The sequence below is a fragment of the Nyctibius grandis genome, chromosome 28, assembly GCF_013368605.1.
Source record: "Nyctibius grandis isolate bNycGra1 chromosome 28, bNycGra1.pri, whole genome shotgun sequence".
Classification (NCBI taxonomy): Eukaryota; Metazoa; Chordata; class Aves; order Nyctibiiformes; family Nyctibiidae; genus Nyctibius; species Nyctibius grandis.
This window is the reverse complement of record NC_090685.1, coordinates 4,292,838-4,306,854: the sequence shown is the minus strand read 5'-3', so window position 1 is coordinate 4,306,854 and position 14,017 is coordinate 4,292,838. Positions and strand designations below refer to the sequence as shown.

The following is a 14,017-nucleotide window of genomic DNA, read 5'->3' as shown; positions in this document are numbered from 1 at the left end:
AGGCAAGCTGTTCTGAACGTAGTGTAACCTGAAGCAAGCAATGATAGATCCTCTGGTTCCTTTGGTGTATGAGCTGACCTTTCCTCTTCTTTTCTTCTGGTTTAGTTTGCCATTTGTAATGCTGTTGATCATCATGATTATCTGGCTACAGCTTCTACTTAACGAAGGTAAGTTCTGCAGCTGATCAGATAAAATGCTCCTGCATAAAGGCTTTATCTATTAGCTTCATCTTTAAAGCACTCCGCTGGCTATTTTTAGGTCTATGCCACTTGTCACGGAAGGAAACTAAAGGGTTTTTTAGTACTGTTGGTGGCATATGGAAAATCATACTCAAATTATTATGCTTTTCTGTTAAAAATGCTTACAAGAAGACAAACTGCTGCCCCCTGTTCTTCCTTACCCTCTCCCGTTTTCTCAGAGGTAATTTAATTTAAGAAAGGCAAAGGACAAATAATTTTTGTAAATTTCTGTAAAAAAATCCCCTGAAAGCAAACCTAACCCTCTAATTTTGTACACTTTCAAACTCTGGCATTATAGTTCTCTTACACTTTTTTTTGGGGGGGTGGGGGGTGTTACCAGGGGAGTTGTTAAGGGATTCTTTTATCAGTGCTGAGGCTGACAGAAAATTTTTGAATGGAGCACCGCATGCATTTTCATTTATTTGTGTATTTTGCTCCTCTTTCCAATCCAACAATGATTCTTATTTCTAACATGTCAGTAACTGATAACAAGCTTTGGTTTAGGCTAATAATAGGCTTGCTGATGTACTCGTGAGGATAAAGCCTTGCTAGTTTGCTCTAATGCTGGAGCATGAGCAATCCCAGCTGAGGAATCAATCCTCCATTCAAAAGCAGTGATTCTGCCTTTGCAGAACAGCTGTAAGAAGGAAAAGAAGAACACAATTTTACTTTGGTAAGCTTTCACTTCTATTTGGTGCCCTCTGTTTTTACTTACTAATGTGGTAGCCAGTCCTAATAGATCCCATAGGGATAGCGACAATGAGACAATACCCACAGAGAGCAGAGGAGCAGGAGGTACTCACCACAGCAGAGGCTTGGATGACTCCCTCCTTTCCTGTCCTGCATGTGTGTGCACGCTGAATTTTTTAGTTCCAGCTCCCATTTTGCAGACTTAGCACACAGACGATGCTCTTAACAGCCTCTGCTTGCTTCAGAGGTGAAGTATCTTCCCTCCACACACCCAGCTGCACTCTAGTGGGTAACCGAGCACATACTGGGTAAATAAGAAGTGCAAGTTATAAGAAGTTGTGACAATTGTACAAGCGACCCTGATGAGCATAGGCATGGCTTACTGCTGGTGTCTGAAAAGCAGAATAAAATATCTCTTTTGCAAAGGTAAAGGGTAGCTGTGCTACATATTTACACTTGGGTGTCAGCTTTTTGCCTCGACAGAGTAACCGCGGAATCTCTTCATGCTTTGAATGGGATTTTCAGGTTTTGCTCACTACATTTACCTTCACAATTTCTGGCCCTATAGGGACTGCTATTAGCACCAGGCCTCCAATGCTTTCCACAGATACTCTAAACTCTATTTTAATCAATAACACTAGACACGTTACTAAATTTTTACATACTAGTATGTTTACAGGATTAGAATATTAAAGTGTTTCTCAATCACTCTTAAGAGAGAAAAATAAAACAGTGCTCTTTTTAATAACTTCCTAACTAAATCAGTCACAACCACTTATTTTATGCTAGTTTACAGTAGGCACAAGTAAAAAGTAGGGTGTGTTTCAGCTCCTCCTTTAATATGATTGCTGATTAAGAGCTAATTGGTTAAAATTAAACACTTGTACAGGCCTCTTATTGCTTAGTTGGGTTTGGAAATCCTTTATTTCAGCTGAAACAGATTCAGAAGAACCTTACCCAGCTCCTAGATGAAGAATGCAAGGCTAGGAGCTAGGGAGAAAAAGTCACATATAGGTATTTCACATGTTCTTTTTAAACCTATTTCTAGCACAGATACCCAGTACAGAAGAAATAAATAAACAATTTTCTGATGAGTCTGATTCTGACTTGAAATTTGAGGATGAACCAACAGAGGAAGAAAACCAGAATGACACATCCAGTACAGAAATGCAAGAGAAGATGCAATCCAATAGATCTGTGGGGAAACTGGGGCCCAAGCCTGTTTATCTGAGTTCAAAAAGCCAAAAGCAAAATCTTTTTGCTGTAATTTTAGACAGCTGGTCTCAGGGCCAGAAGATAAGATATTCCCACACTGAGAAGTGCAATTTCTGCAACATCATGATGGTGAGTAGCATGACCAGACTACTTCTTTGCATATCTACTGCTTTTGTGCTTCAGCTCTGGCTTTTTTACCTCTGCCTGACTCCCCTGCCTCTTGGGTAAGAGAAAGCTGCAAGATTGGTTTCTGCTTGGTTAATAACTAACAGGAGATTTTTTTCTGCCTTTCTTATTTGGAGTTATTCCTGTTGTAGACAAGGTAAAGGTAACACAAAATTGTACAGGATAACTATCATATGTGCATACTGTATAAATAAGTGCATATATATTTAAAAGTATGTATACATACTTTAAAAGTCCTTAGAATCACATTTGAAATAGTGAGTATTGCTACTTGTTCCTATAAGATAAGAAGTTTAACTCAACTGTATATAGAAACTCTCCTGGTATGTATGGCTGGTATTATGTATTTTTAAAAGCTGCTTTAGATTTCTCACAGTGGAGTATGTGACTGAAAATTAGATGTATTTCACTTGCTCAATAAGAGCTGAAGCCAGAAGTCTCTTTGCGAACATGGCAGTCCCAATCCTCTTAGGCTTTATACAAATCCCAAAAGATATATTTGAAGCAGTGGAAGAGCTTAGTGTCTTGTGTGTTCCCCTCTTTCCCTGGCCTTGACTGTTCCTTTGCAGAAGGGGCTCAGAAGCAAAAGCTGGCCTGTGCCTCCACTGTCACTATTCACAGGCCTGGCTACTCATTTACATTGCTGGGATTTTTGAATTGCAGCAACTGAGGCACTCGCTCACGTTTACTTCCACGAGTTTTGCTGAAGTGGTAACCTTCGTTAGGCTAAGGACTGGTGTCGTCTTAAATTGCTGTAGTTGTTTGACTGGCACACCCTGAAGCTGAGCTTTAGCATGGAATCGGTAATATCTCAAGCCAAAGTATTTTTGACATCGTTAACACCACCAAGGCAGTACCAAGTCACTGTAGTAACATTTTTTTTATTATTGTTGTTCAAAGGCTAGAGAAACAATGCTTAAGAATGAGCTTGGACTTGTCTAGGGTGCCATTTGTTTCTCTTAGAGCTCTTCACAGATACAAGTATGGATTTGAACACAGCAGTTTGAAGAACTGGGGTTTAAACTTGCCTCTTGTAGGACATAGTACTCATATTGAAAGGCTTAATAGTTGTGCTGGGTGGATGAGGGAAGGGAATCAGCACTCGTGATCTCAAATCATTTATATCCTACTAAAAACTGAATCTCTTCTGAAAACATGTTTGCCATGACAATTCTGTTCCTCCTTTTCTTCACCAGCTGTTGTGCACTGTGCTTTCTTCTCTCACCTGGAACTTTGTCTGCCAGCTGCTCCAGATCTCTAATGTCCTGAGGATTCATCTGCTGCCACCCTCTCTGACTATGTGCATGGCTCAGCTGTTCGTTTTGGTGGGTGAAAAAGTTGTGAAACTATTGGGCTCCCTGGGGCTGGAGAGCAGAGGGCTGTTGGCTTCAGTCTTGGGGAGGAAACTGCAACAGAGTTATGGAGCTCAGAGAACCACCTCAGGGTGGAAATAAAGCAGGTAGGCCCTTGACCATTAGCAGCAACCGTGCTCAGCATCAGAGCGAGTTCCTGCAGCATGGCAGAGGGAGGTTAAGTCTCTGAAAAGGAAACTTCAAGACTAAGTTGACATGCACTTGAGTCACAACAGCTACTTTCAGAGTGAGCAGAATTGACTGGCTAAGTATTAAATGGGTGACAGCAGCCAGCCTCTTGCCCAGTGCGTGGGTGTGTACCCTGCTCCCCTCCCACTTTACAGGGGGATGAGTTCTTTTTTTATACGGACCAAACACTACACCGGCATCGGCACAGTGATACTCTGTTCACCACTACTGATCTTCGATTTCAAACAAATAAGATCAAGGCAATAGCTCTCACTAACAGTTCTTACAGGAGCTTAAATGCAGTACAGCCCAGTGATTACTTTGCTCATACTGCAATTAACACTTTTCTGATCTCCAACTTGTCAGTTCTCAACGTAGGAAACAATTTTTCAACACTTAGGTCTAACAAATGAAACAAGCCTACCTCCAGTTAATGAGAAATAATTAAGCCCTTAGCAGATACTGAGCATGCGTTTCCTTCACTTCTGTTCAGGATGTGCTTTTCAGCAGAGCTGACAGAAGGTTAGACTACAGCCCAAAGAGGCACTCGCCAACACCTTGGTTTAACGAGTCAGTGGGACTGGGATGAGCCATAACTTTGTGGCCTAAGGGTTTCTCCAGCCATCAGGCTATGATCAGAACAGCTCTTTGCTCCTGCTGTTGATGCACACGTTTAACAAACTCTTCTTTTAAAGAGGACCTGAATTGGGAAGTCACATCCCAAAGAGCACATTGCCCCTTGTGAACAATGCGTGTCTGCTCCTCGCATGAAGTAACTGTGTCTCTCCGGGGTCTTGCCTTGGCTGTGCCGCAGTTACGCTGACCCGCGCTAATTAAGAAGCACGCCTTGTTAGTGTTTACTTGTCTTTCCCTCCCCGTCCCCTGAACTCCGCATGTCCAAATATTTGTCCACAGAGGTATGCTCTTAAATAAAGCTTGTTTGTCCACATCTTCATTTTTGAAAGCCCTTTGTTTGGCGGGGGAGGGGGAAGGTGTTTGCCGAGGAAACCTCAGTCTCCCCGGGGGTGACCCCGGGCGAGGGGGGATTTTTGGGGACGTCCCGTTTCTCCCCCGTCTGCCGGCGGGGAGCGGGCCGGGTGGGTGTTGGGGGTAGATGCTGAGGGACCGGTTACAGCTGCTGTTGTGAGCGGGGGCGGCGCGGGGCGAGCTCGGGCAGCGGCCTCGGGTGGGGCCCGGCCCGGCCCCGCCTCCCCCGGAGCCCGCGCAGGGGCCGTGCCGGGCCCGGGGCTCCCCGCGCAGGCGGGCGGCCGCGCCCCCCGCGGTGCGGAGGGAGGGGGACGCCTCGCCGCGGAGCTCCGCGCCTGTCCCGGGGCTGGGTCCCGGCCAGCGAGCCCGGGAGCGGCTGCGCTGGAGCTGGGCAGCGCGGCGGGCGGTACCGCGGGCGCGGAGCGAGGCGCTGCGGTGCCGCGGTCGGATGCCGAGGGAGCTCCTGTCTCTCGGCTTTTTCTCTCCTCCGGCTCGGCCGCTCCTGCCCGCAGGGGGGACCTGCGCAGGTAGGCTGGTGCTGGGCGGTGCGGGGAGCCCGGCTGCGCCCCGGGCTGGGGGGTGGCCGTTGCTTGAGGTGCTGTAACGGGGTTCGGTGCGGAATCGCTGCTGTTCCCGCAGGACGGGGCCTCCCTGCCCCGCCGGGCAGCGGGGTGGGGGGTTGAGCTGCAGCCCCCCTGCTCACAGCTCAGAGCTGGCTTCCCGGAGCCAGCGAGAACATCTGCGGGTACTCTCGAGGTTTTTCTCTTTTTCCACCTAGTTTATGTGCACTTAAAATCATGTTGGCAAGAAGGACTTAATCCTGCAGCTGAATCGCTGGGGATGCCTCCTGGCCCTGTAGGGTTTCACTTGTTTAGGCTACTTGGGTACGTTTGACTCTGTTAATCTCAGTTCACCAAGAAACCTTATTATCTCGAGGCAGTGGCCAAATGGCCGCAATTCAAGTTAAAAGCGTTCTACTGTGATCATCACTGCGAAGAAGCAGATGAACTGAGGCGAGTCGGTAAACTAAAGGTCTAGTAGAATATTGCTGTTCCTTGTATTGCACGGTGATGTTTGAAAGCCTGGTGATACCAAAGTATGTGCTTTGGGTAGTTTTTAGTCTGTGTAAATACGCTCGGAATAGCTTTAGCTTGGCTGGGCTGGCTGTCGCTTGCAGTGTCACTGTAATAGCTGGGAGGTAGATGCCAGCGGGCAAAACCTGCTTGAGAAACCTACTTTGAGGATTACCAGTTCCTGTGGAGTTCCCCAGTACCACAGCTATGCTGAGGGCAGCACTGGTTTATACCTGGTTTTCCTGTCTCGGAGCTATGAGAAATACTGCACGACTAAATGTTTTGCTGTTAAGGACAAAGCTTTTGTGTGTGGATTTGGCTAACAGTAGTATGGAAAGGCCATTTTGGCTCTGCTGGGGGTCTGTGCTTCTCGCAGGAGGTTGATGATGCGTGAACCTGACCTGGAGAATGGGCCCAGACGTGCAGACGTGGGGACTCGGTTTGAACCCTCTAGACTTCGTGTTGTGGTCCACCGTTGTGAAAATCTTTCTTTCCCTGAACCTGGCTGTACCGCCTGCCTCGGTGCCGTTCTTTGCTGAGCATTTGGAGGTCACAGTGTGAATGTAGCACGGCCTCCCGGCTGCCTTGCAGTCTGCAAGCGCTTGAGTAGCATCACTGAATTTGTGCTTTAATTTCTCTTTGCTGTTGTGTGCCCAAGCTGCTTTCTGGGAATGAGCAGGACCATTAGAGCTTATATATTGTAGCAGAGCAGACTTGTAGCAGAGCTTCTTTCATAGAGATTGTTTGCAGTGATTTCAAATAGATGCTTTTTTAAAAACGAAGGCCTTTCTGGAGTTTGGGATTTAATTCACCTGTAAGGTCCCTTGTTCACCTGGGGCAAAGCAGCTTTTCTCATATGCGCCCAGTGGCCTCCGTTACAGAGCCTTTCTATATGGCAGCAAGTATGTAGTTTTGTTAGCTGAACAAGTTTGATACCAAAACCCGGACTGAACACTTTGGAGCACAGCATTAGTGAGAGTTTATTCTCTCAGCTGTAGTTTCGCAGTTTCTTCTGACTGAGGTTAAGCCTCCTGGGAGACAGAAGCCTGCATTTCTATATACCGAACTGTACCGTAGATGTGTTATGACTTTTTGCACATCACTTAAATTGATTTCCCCCCCCCTTCTTATTTGTAAAGCATTTACTTTGCAGACATGTTACAGGGGTGGGGTTTGTTAAACATTAAGACTCTATTGGGAAACATTGTTTATGTTGAAAAACGTAGATATCAGTTTCTTTGTCCTCTGAACTCAAAACTCTGGAAGAAGTTGATAAAAGACCCAAACTCTAGTGTAAACTCAAGTGACCTAATGTGTTTTGATGGATTTAAGTGATAAACATGTCTGAAAAGCAGTATGTCAAAGTGTTTCAGGATAAGGTCTTGCAGCATTTTGGGATCCCTGACTTGTATGTGGGGCCTCTCTTGGTAACAGCTGGGTGAGCTGTGGCTGTTTACATCCTTCTCCTGGAAGAATCATGGGATGATTTAACTTGGCTGACATCTGTTTTTAGTAAAGAGGAATTGGGGTTCTTGGGTCCAGCTGCATGTAGAAAAATAACGCTGAAGATTTGGCTCGTGGTCCCTTATGGCCCAAGAGGGCGCGGGGGCAGCAGCAGCAGAGCTCTTTGTTTGATCCAGACGTGCTTTTTGAGGTGGTGTTTTTGATGCTGAAGGGAAAAACCTGTAAGTGTTGTTTTCCAGTTCATAGCATCTTTGATTAGTTGGATGGAGAATCGTGTCACTTGTCAAAGCTTTGTAAGTTGAAAGGGGTGAGGGTCCAGCTTGCCGTAAGGAAAAATATCACTCCCTGGAGTACAGGGGAGTGTTGTAACGGGGGTTGTAACACCTCAGTTCTTTACAAGACCCAACTGGCCAAAGCCCTCAGCATCCTGGTGTGGCTTCTGTTTAGACCCTGCTTTAAGCAGGAGGCTGTATGAGGTGGTGACCTGGGGAGCCCTGTGCATGTAAACTGCTCTGGGGAACAGTGCCCTTCTCCGTCTGCACGGAGCAAAGGACCCCCCTCTCCTTCAGAGCCTCGTTAAAAATCACTGTGTGACTTTTACCAGGTGGTTCTGCTTCGGCTGGGTGGGGAGGGCACTGCAGGTTACATGCTATATGCTCTTAGCTTTTTTTATCCTTTACAAGTTAGAGGCTACAATGCATGACCAAGAATACAGTATATTCTAGCTTCATATGTCTTTTGGCTCTCAGTTCAGCAAAATGTTTGCTTAATTGGGGATGTTATGGCCCATATGCTTCTATTCCAAGCAGTTTAAGTGCTTTCGTTTGGAGACATAAAAATGTCTTAGTTGTGACATGGTGTTTGAGTCTTCCTGCTGCAGATGTAAAATCCATATGGCAATGAGTCTTAATTGAAACCTGCTGGAGTTATTTTTCTCCTCCAACATATTATATGAAATGTTCTTTATGCAGCTGGCTTGAAAGGATTACCCTTAATTAGATACTTCTAATCAATTAGTGCTATTCCTTTCTGTAAGGCTGTCCCTTTCTAAGAAACATGATTTTGAGTTCTATAAGGCACGTAGATTTGCTGTTCTACATATGAATGTGGCCTGTATGATTTATTCATTATTTTATGCCATGGAATTTAGGTAGAAGTTGCTCACTGTGGCATTGTTAATGGTGTGGGTAAGTCCCTCCAGGTGTGTTGCGTAGTGAAAAACTTGTCTGAAATCAGAACCTGTTGCTTGAAAAGTTAGGGCTCTAAATAGGTTTTTAGATTCAGATGTTTATAAAGCTTTCTGGTGTTGCTGTTTGGTAAGATCGTTAGGTCAGTTTGCAGGGGAATATGTTTTGTGATTGCGAAGGAGTTTGGAGAAAGAAATACAAAAGCTGATGTAGCTTAAAGCATATTCCCCAAAGTAGATTACTCCAAGAGTCTGGAATGTGTCGGTGGGAGGCTTCAGTTTGAGTGAGATGTTGCTCCATGCATGCAGGAGTCCTTCCCCTCCTAAGTAATTGTTTCCATCTGCATAGCTGATTCCATTGGCCCCAGGGCTGCTAGTGCCTGGAATGTCGAGCAGTCTGCAAAATTTGTGTCTCTTGTAACAATGAGGGTCTACCCCACTAAATCCTTGGTGCTAGCTATGTATGAAGGGAGCTTTGCTGCTGTCATACAGAAAAATAACAGGGCAACCCGCACCAGGGCACCTTTTAAAAGAAAAACAACTTTCTAGTCTTTCTTTCATTTCAGTCCTTTAAATTTTTAGAGGGAGAAGTTTTGAGACCCTCAAATCTTATTGCCTAATATCTGGCAAGCGTCTTATTAATTCACTCGTCGTCTGAGAGCTGTTTAGCTTTTATATAACATGATTTTTTTTCCATCTATGGTAACTTGCAATGTCCCTGGCTACTTGAATTCAATACTGTGGCTTATGGTCTGTGGGGTGTCCACGTGAACATACACGTTCCCGTCATATGGTGGAGCCTGAGCAGAGGAAATGATACTGGATGCAACATGTAGTTGGGACCTCAGCGTTTCAGTGAACAGCTTGGATGAGACCCAAGCGCTCTTCTAGTGCGTGAATTCCTGTTTGTTGATTTTGTGGCACTAATGTACTTATCCCTTTGTCTTATTTTGACCTTTTGTAGACAGTTCCATCTAGGATGATGGACTTTGTTAGCAGTGGAGGTTGGTACTGACACATGTTACTGTTATGCGTATGTTGGGACGGGACTGCCAAGGAGGTGGTGAGGGCAATGGCGAGAGACTACTCGGCCATTATATGCTTATGGTTCAGCAGCAGCGTAGCAGGCAGCCTGTGCAATGATGGAGCAGTGACAGCAGGCTCCTGACCAAGAGTTATTGTTATACCTCTCAGTTATCCCTGCCTGGGTCACCTAATGAAGCACAGGAGAGACATCACTGTAACTAAGAAACAGTGGAATGGCACAAACGTGCCCTTCACTCCCTTGCCTCTGCCCTCTTCTCTCTGAAGGATCTTGTTTCTGACTTAGTTGAGGCCAATTAGTTGAGGTCAGTTAAGTGCCTGTTTCCCAGAGGAGGTGGCATGACAGATGTGTTTTTCCTTAATCTTCAGTTCTTGATGAACCTTCACTGGGTTTAGCCTGTCGTGGGGGTGGAGAGCGTACACAGGAGGAAAGGAGGGCTGCCTGGTGGGGTGCTGGGGCGTTTGAGGGGCTGTCTTGTAGCACTGCTGGTTTGGGGTGGAAAGGTGACTTTTGCATGTGGCTGTCTTGCTGATGGTGGTTACCATTCAGCTGCTGTGAACTTAAACTTTGCCACTGATGCTGCCAAATTAACAGTTACACTGGAGTCCTGGGAGCTCAGATTTCTCAGTGTCTGTATGTGCACAACTCAGCATGCTGCCAGTGCTTGAACCCCCATTTCTCCTGCTTGATCATACTGACAACCCCAACCAAATGACCACCACTGGAAATGAAAGCCGTATTTCTTGCCTTGAGGCTGTGTGTAAATTCTTGAGTGAACAGGCGCCTGTAACTCTTTCAATGTCCATAGCAGGTGGCCAATATATAATGGAACTGGAAGGATATCCTCTTCAGGCAACAAATAAATACAGCTTTGCTGATGAAAGTTGTTTTTCTTGGTCAAGGTAAAGCTCAGACAATGTTAGTGTTTGAAAACAGCAGGGCTAACACAGTGGAAGGAAATCCTTGCATGCCTCATAGCGGAAGGTGGACATGAGGCTGCAATGTATACATCCCTGCAGCTGATCGGAGATACAGTTGTTTTGGTCAAATATTCCAGAAGCATGGACTCACTCCAGCTTGTGCATAAGAAGGGTAAAAGTAAATAAAGGTAACAGCTGTATTTAGCTGCAGTATTTCCTTTGACTAATGAGAGAGGAAGGATGTCTCCTGGGAGCAGTCCTGCTAACGAAATCCCTGATCCAAGAGTTTCGGAGTTCATTCACTTGGTGCTTCCTACGTTCCCTTGGCCAGCGTGAAGCAGGCGTGAAGCTGCTGGGTGTTTGCTGGATATTTATTAAATACCAGCACGCATCGTGGAAAAAGCTTCTTGGAGAATGGCTTTTTGGGAAGCTTATTCTAGCTGCAGCAGTGTGTTAGCTGGAAGAAAACCTAACCAGGGGGCAAAGCTGTAAGTAGGACCAAGGAATTGCTTCTTTAAGGCTTTCCTGTGAACTCTGCTAGTGAGGTCTGTGCAGTTTTGTGATGGATTAGCATTACCTCATTGTCAACAAAGCAGATGGCAAAGAAAAACTAGTCTTTTTAAAGGTCAAGAAGCTGCTGCTTGGTTGCTAGCTGGGGATCTATGAATATCATTTAACCCTATACGAGTACTTTCCTGACAGTGGTGCTGAGTCAAGTGTCATGGTTCATTTGGACCTCTCAAAGATACAGGAGGATGTACCCTGTGGATCCAACTTTATTACATGAGCTCATTAGGTAAAAATCCAACAAGGGCTTAGTCCCCTTTCAGTGGGCTGGTGTAACTTGTTAATTCCCTAATTCATCACTTCGTTAGTTCACAAATTCACTAACTCATGTGCTTATGAGGAAGCCAGTTTCCATCTGATAGTGAGAATGCTCATCCTTCCTCCTCCGTCATGGTGCAAGTATCGCAGTGGAAAGCCTGGGAGCCTCAGCAGCAGGGATGTTGATGGGTCAGCTTGAAAGCTTTTTGGGTAAAGTGATGTACTTACACCTTCCATCAGGGAAGTTTGGTTTCTACCATTCCTGTGGGTTGTTCCAGTTAATTCTGAAGAGTTTCAGTCCTATCAGAAACTGCCCAACAGTTGCTTTTGCACAGCTGCAAGGACAGCTGGTCTTATCTCCTACTCTCCTTTGTATGTGGCATACGTGCAGCTCTTGCTATAGCCCAGTGGTGCTCCTCCCTGATCCTCTCAGATCAGGCCGAGCTGTGTCAGGGTGAGCTGTGTGTTGGGCCAAAACCTGAGCAGGAGTAGAGTCACAGCCACAGTCCAGTGATGCCTGTGTCAGAAAATGTCTGTTGTACAAAAGCTTGGTTGCTTAGACCAGCCTGGTTAAAACATGCCACCCTGAATGTCAGTTTGGTTGTAAGAGTTCATCAGACTTGCTAGAGCTGTGAGGTGAGACATCCTTGCTGTAGTTCATCTGCTCGTGTATATGTCTTTACATTTACTTTTATGAAATCTTTGTAGTTTTCAACTCGCCTGTGAGTCTGAATTGACTTTCTGCTTCTTTAGCTTGTTGGATTTGAGAGGGCTGATTCAGTGGATGATCTATCTGATGTCTTCTTTTTGCCTTTGCGATAGCACTGTATTACTCTGAACTTGCACACCGGGTGTAAACTGAAGAATAAAAATCTGTCTTGCAACATCACTTGACATTGATACCTGAGACTTCATACGTGTGATCTCCTCTTTGACCCTGAAGTTAGAGCAGTGGATTTTTATACAAAAACCAACAGCATGTGGGGATTTATAAGCACTACTCTGGTCTCTGACAGACCTTTGAGATGATCTTGCACCATTAACCTCACCTGCCTTGTGTTCTTCTTCCTTTAAATCCTGCACTACAGAGTTTGGAAATGTCTGTAGGAAGCTCTTCCATTCCCCTCATTGTCCCCTAAGTCCTACAATATGCCTGTGATGATCTGATTCTGATTTTCATGAAGACTCATGGTAATTAAACTTTGTCATTAATATTTTGGAAAAACAAGCCCTCTCCTAACGAGTTAACAAACTCTTGGCTACTAATAGCTCTGCAAGAGCCTGAGCTGTATTGTGCAATCAGGTTCAGCATCTCAAGCAGTTTTGTTCCAGCTGTTGCATCGTTTATAGATTAAACTAGTACGAACAAGCCCTGTGTGGTGACTTCAGAGCAGGGTGCCAGCATAGCAAAAACAGCAACAGCTGACTTTATTTTTTAACTTCTGAGCCTTGAAAGCAGCAGCCCAGCCCAGTTCTGTTTCTGTCCCAGCTCTCTTCTAGAGGACAAACGAGGAGAATGCCCATAAATATAAATTATGGGCCACTTGTAATCTCTCCACACACACAGAAGTTTGGATTCCTCCTGATGGACCTGTTACTGCTAAAGAGATGACAAAGTGGAACAGAAGCCTGTGAGGATAAATGATGGCACTTCTGAGTACAAGCACAACTGTTGCTTATGAATAGAATAGCTGGCAGTTATGATTGCCTGGCTGCTAAATAAGAACTTCTGCTACTAGGCTGTATTAAACTTTCTTTTTATTTTGGAGAGAATTGATTGAGCAACTGGGACCTGTAAAAATGCAGCTCGCTTTGAGAGGAGGATATCTTTCTGTCCCCCTGCTCAGAGGCTGATGGATGTCCCACCCACAAGTGAGTACGGTGGCATTTGATTCCCAAGAAATGCCCCGTCAAAGTGTGTAGGGACCTCTTTGTTAGATATTTTTCTCTGGATATTGAAATAATTTGAAGTGTCTAAGTAAGCAGATTCAGTTTTTACTACAAGTATTCAACAAGACAGTCTTCAGTAACACAGAGGGAGTTCCAGCCTAATCTCTGAATTAGTTTCAGCTAGTCTGACCCAATATAAAAACTTCCAGGGAGATTTTTAAAACTATAAGATAACTAAAATCTATCAAAAGACCCAAACAAGACACTGCTTTGAAAACACCATCTGCGTTTTGTCCACACTCTGATCTTTAGGTGTTTCAGTTTTAATCTTAATAAAGACCTTAGTTGTGTAGCGTTGATCAGCTCCCTCCTGCTTTTCTCCTTTGTCTTACCGTCCTTGCTAAAACTGTACCTTATCTGAGCCAGGCTATCAGTAGCTGTTCTTTAGCTGTCTCATAACCTTGGTAGCTCTGAACCATTTGCTTCTACCCTGCTCGTGGGCCCATGCCATGTGCATGACTTCTCCTCTTTCAGGAGAGGATGTTTGGCATTCTTTGGGCTGTAACTCCTATGGGATGCCCGACACACTGACTCACGATGAGTTCAGCCCATGGAGCCCATCCCGCTGCTTGTGATTATGGTGCAGGAAATAAACAAGATGACAACCTAATCTATCATGTCGTTGGGCTGAGAACTGGGGCAGCAGAGTGAGATAGTCCATTTCTGACACTCTTTCTATTTCTAGCTCTGTTGCCC

At 45.2% G+C, this 14,017-nt stretch overlaps 1 protein-coding gene across 1 annotated transcript in view; it reads left to right on the top strand.

Annotated features, from left to right (window-relative positions):
* Positions 1-4,764: 4,764 nt before the first annotated feature.
* The window catches only part of ARHGAP40 (Rho GTPase activating protein 40), a 41,289-nt gene continuing 32,036 nt past the window's right edge, over positions 4,765-14,017 (top strand). Inside the window, exons 1-2 of the mRNA XM_068419604.1 lie at positions 4,765-4,788; positions 5,132-5,385. Coding sequence (XP_068275705.1) covers positions 4,765-4,788; positions 5,132-5,385 — 278 coding nt within the window. The remainder of the gene's footprint in view (positions 4,789-5,131; positions 5,386-14,017) is intronic.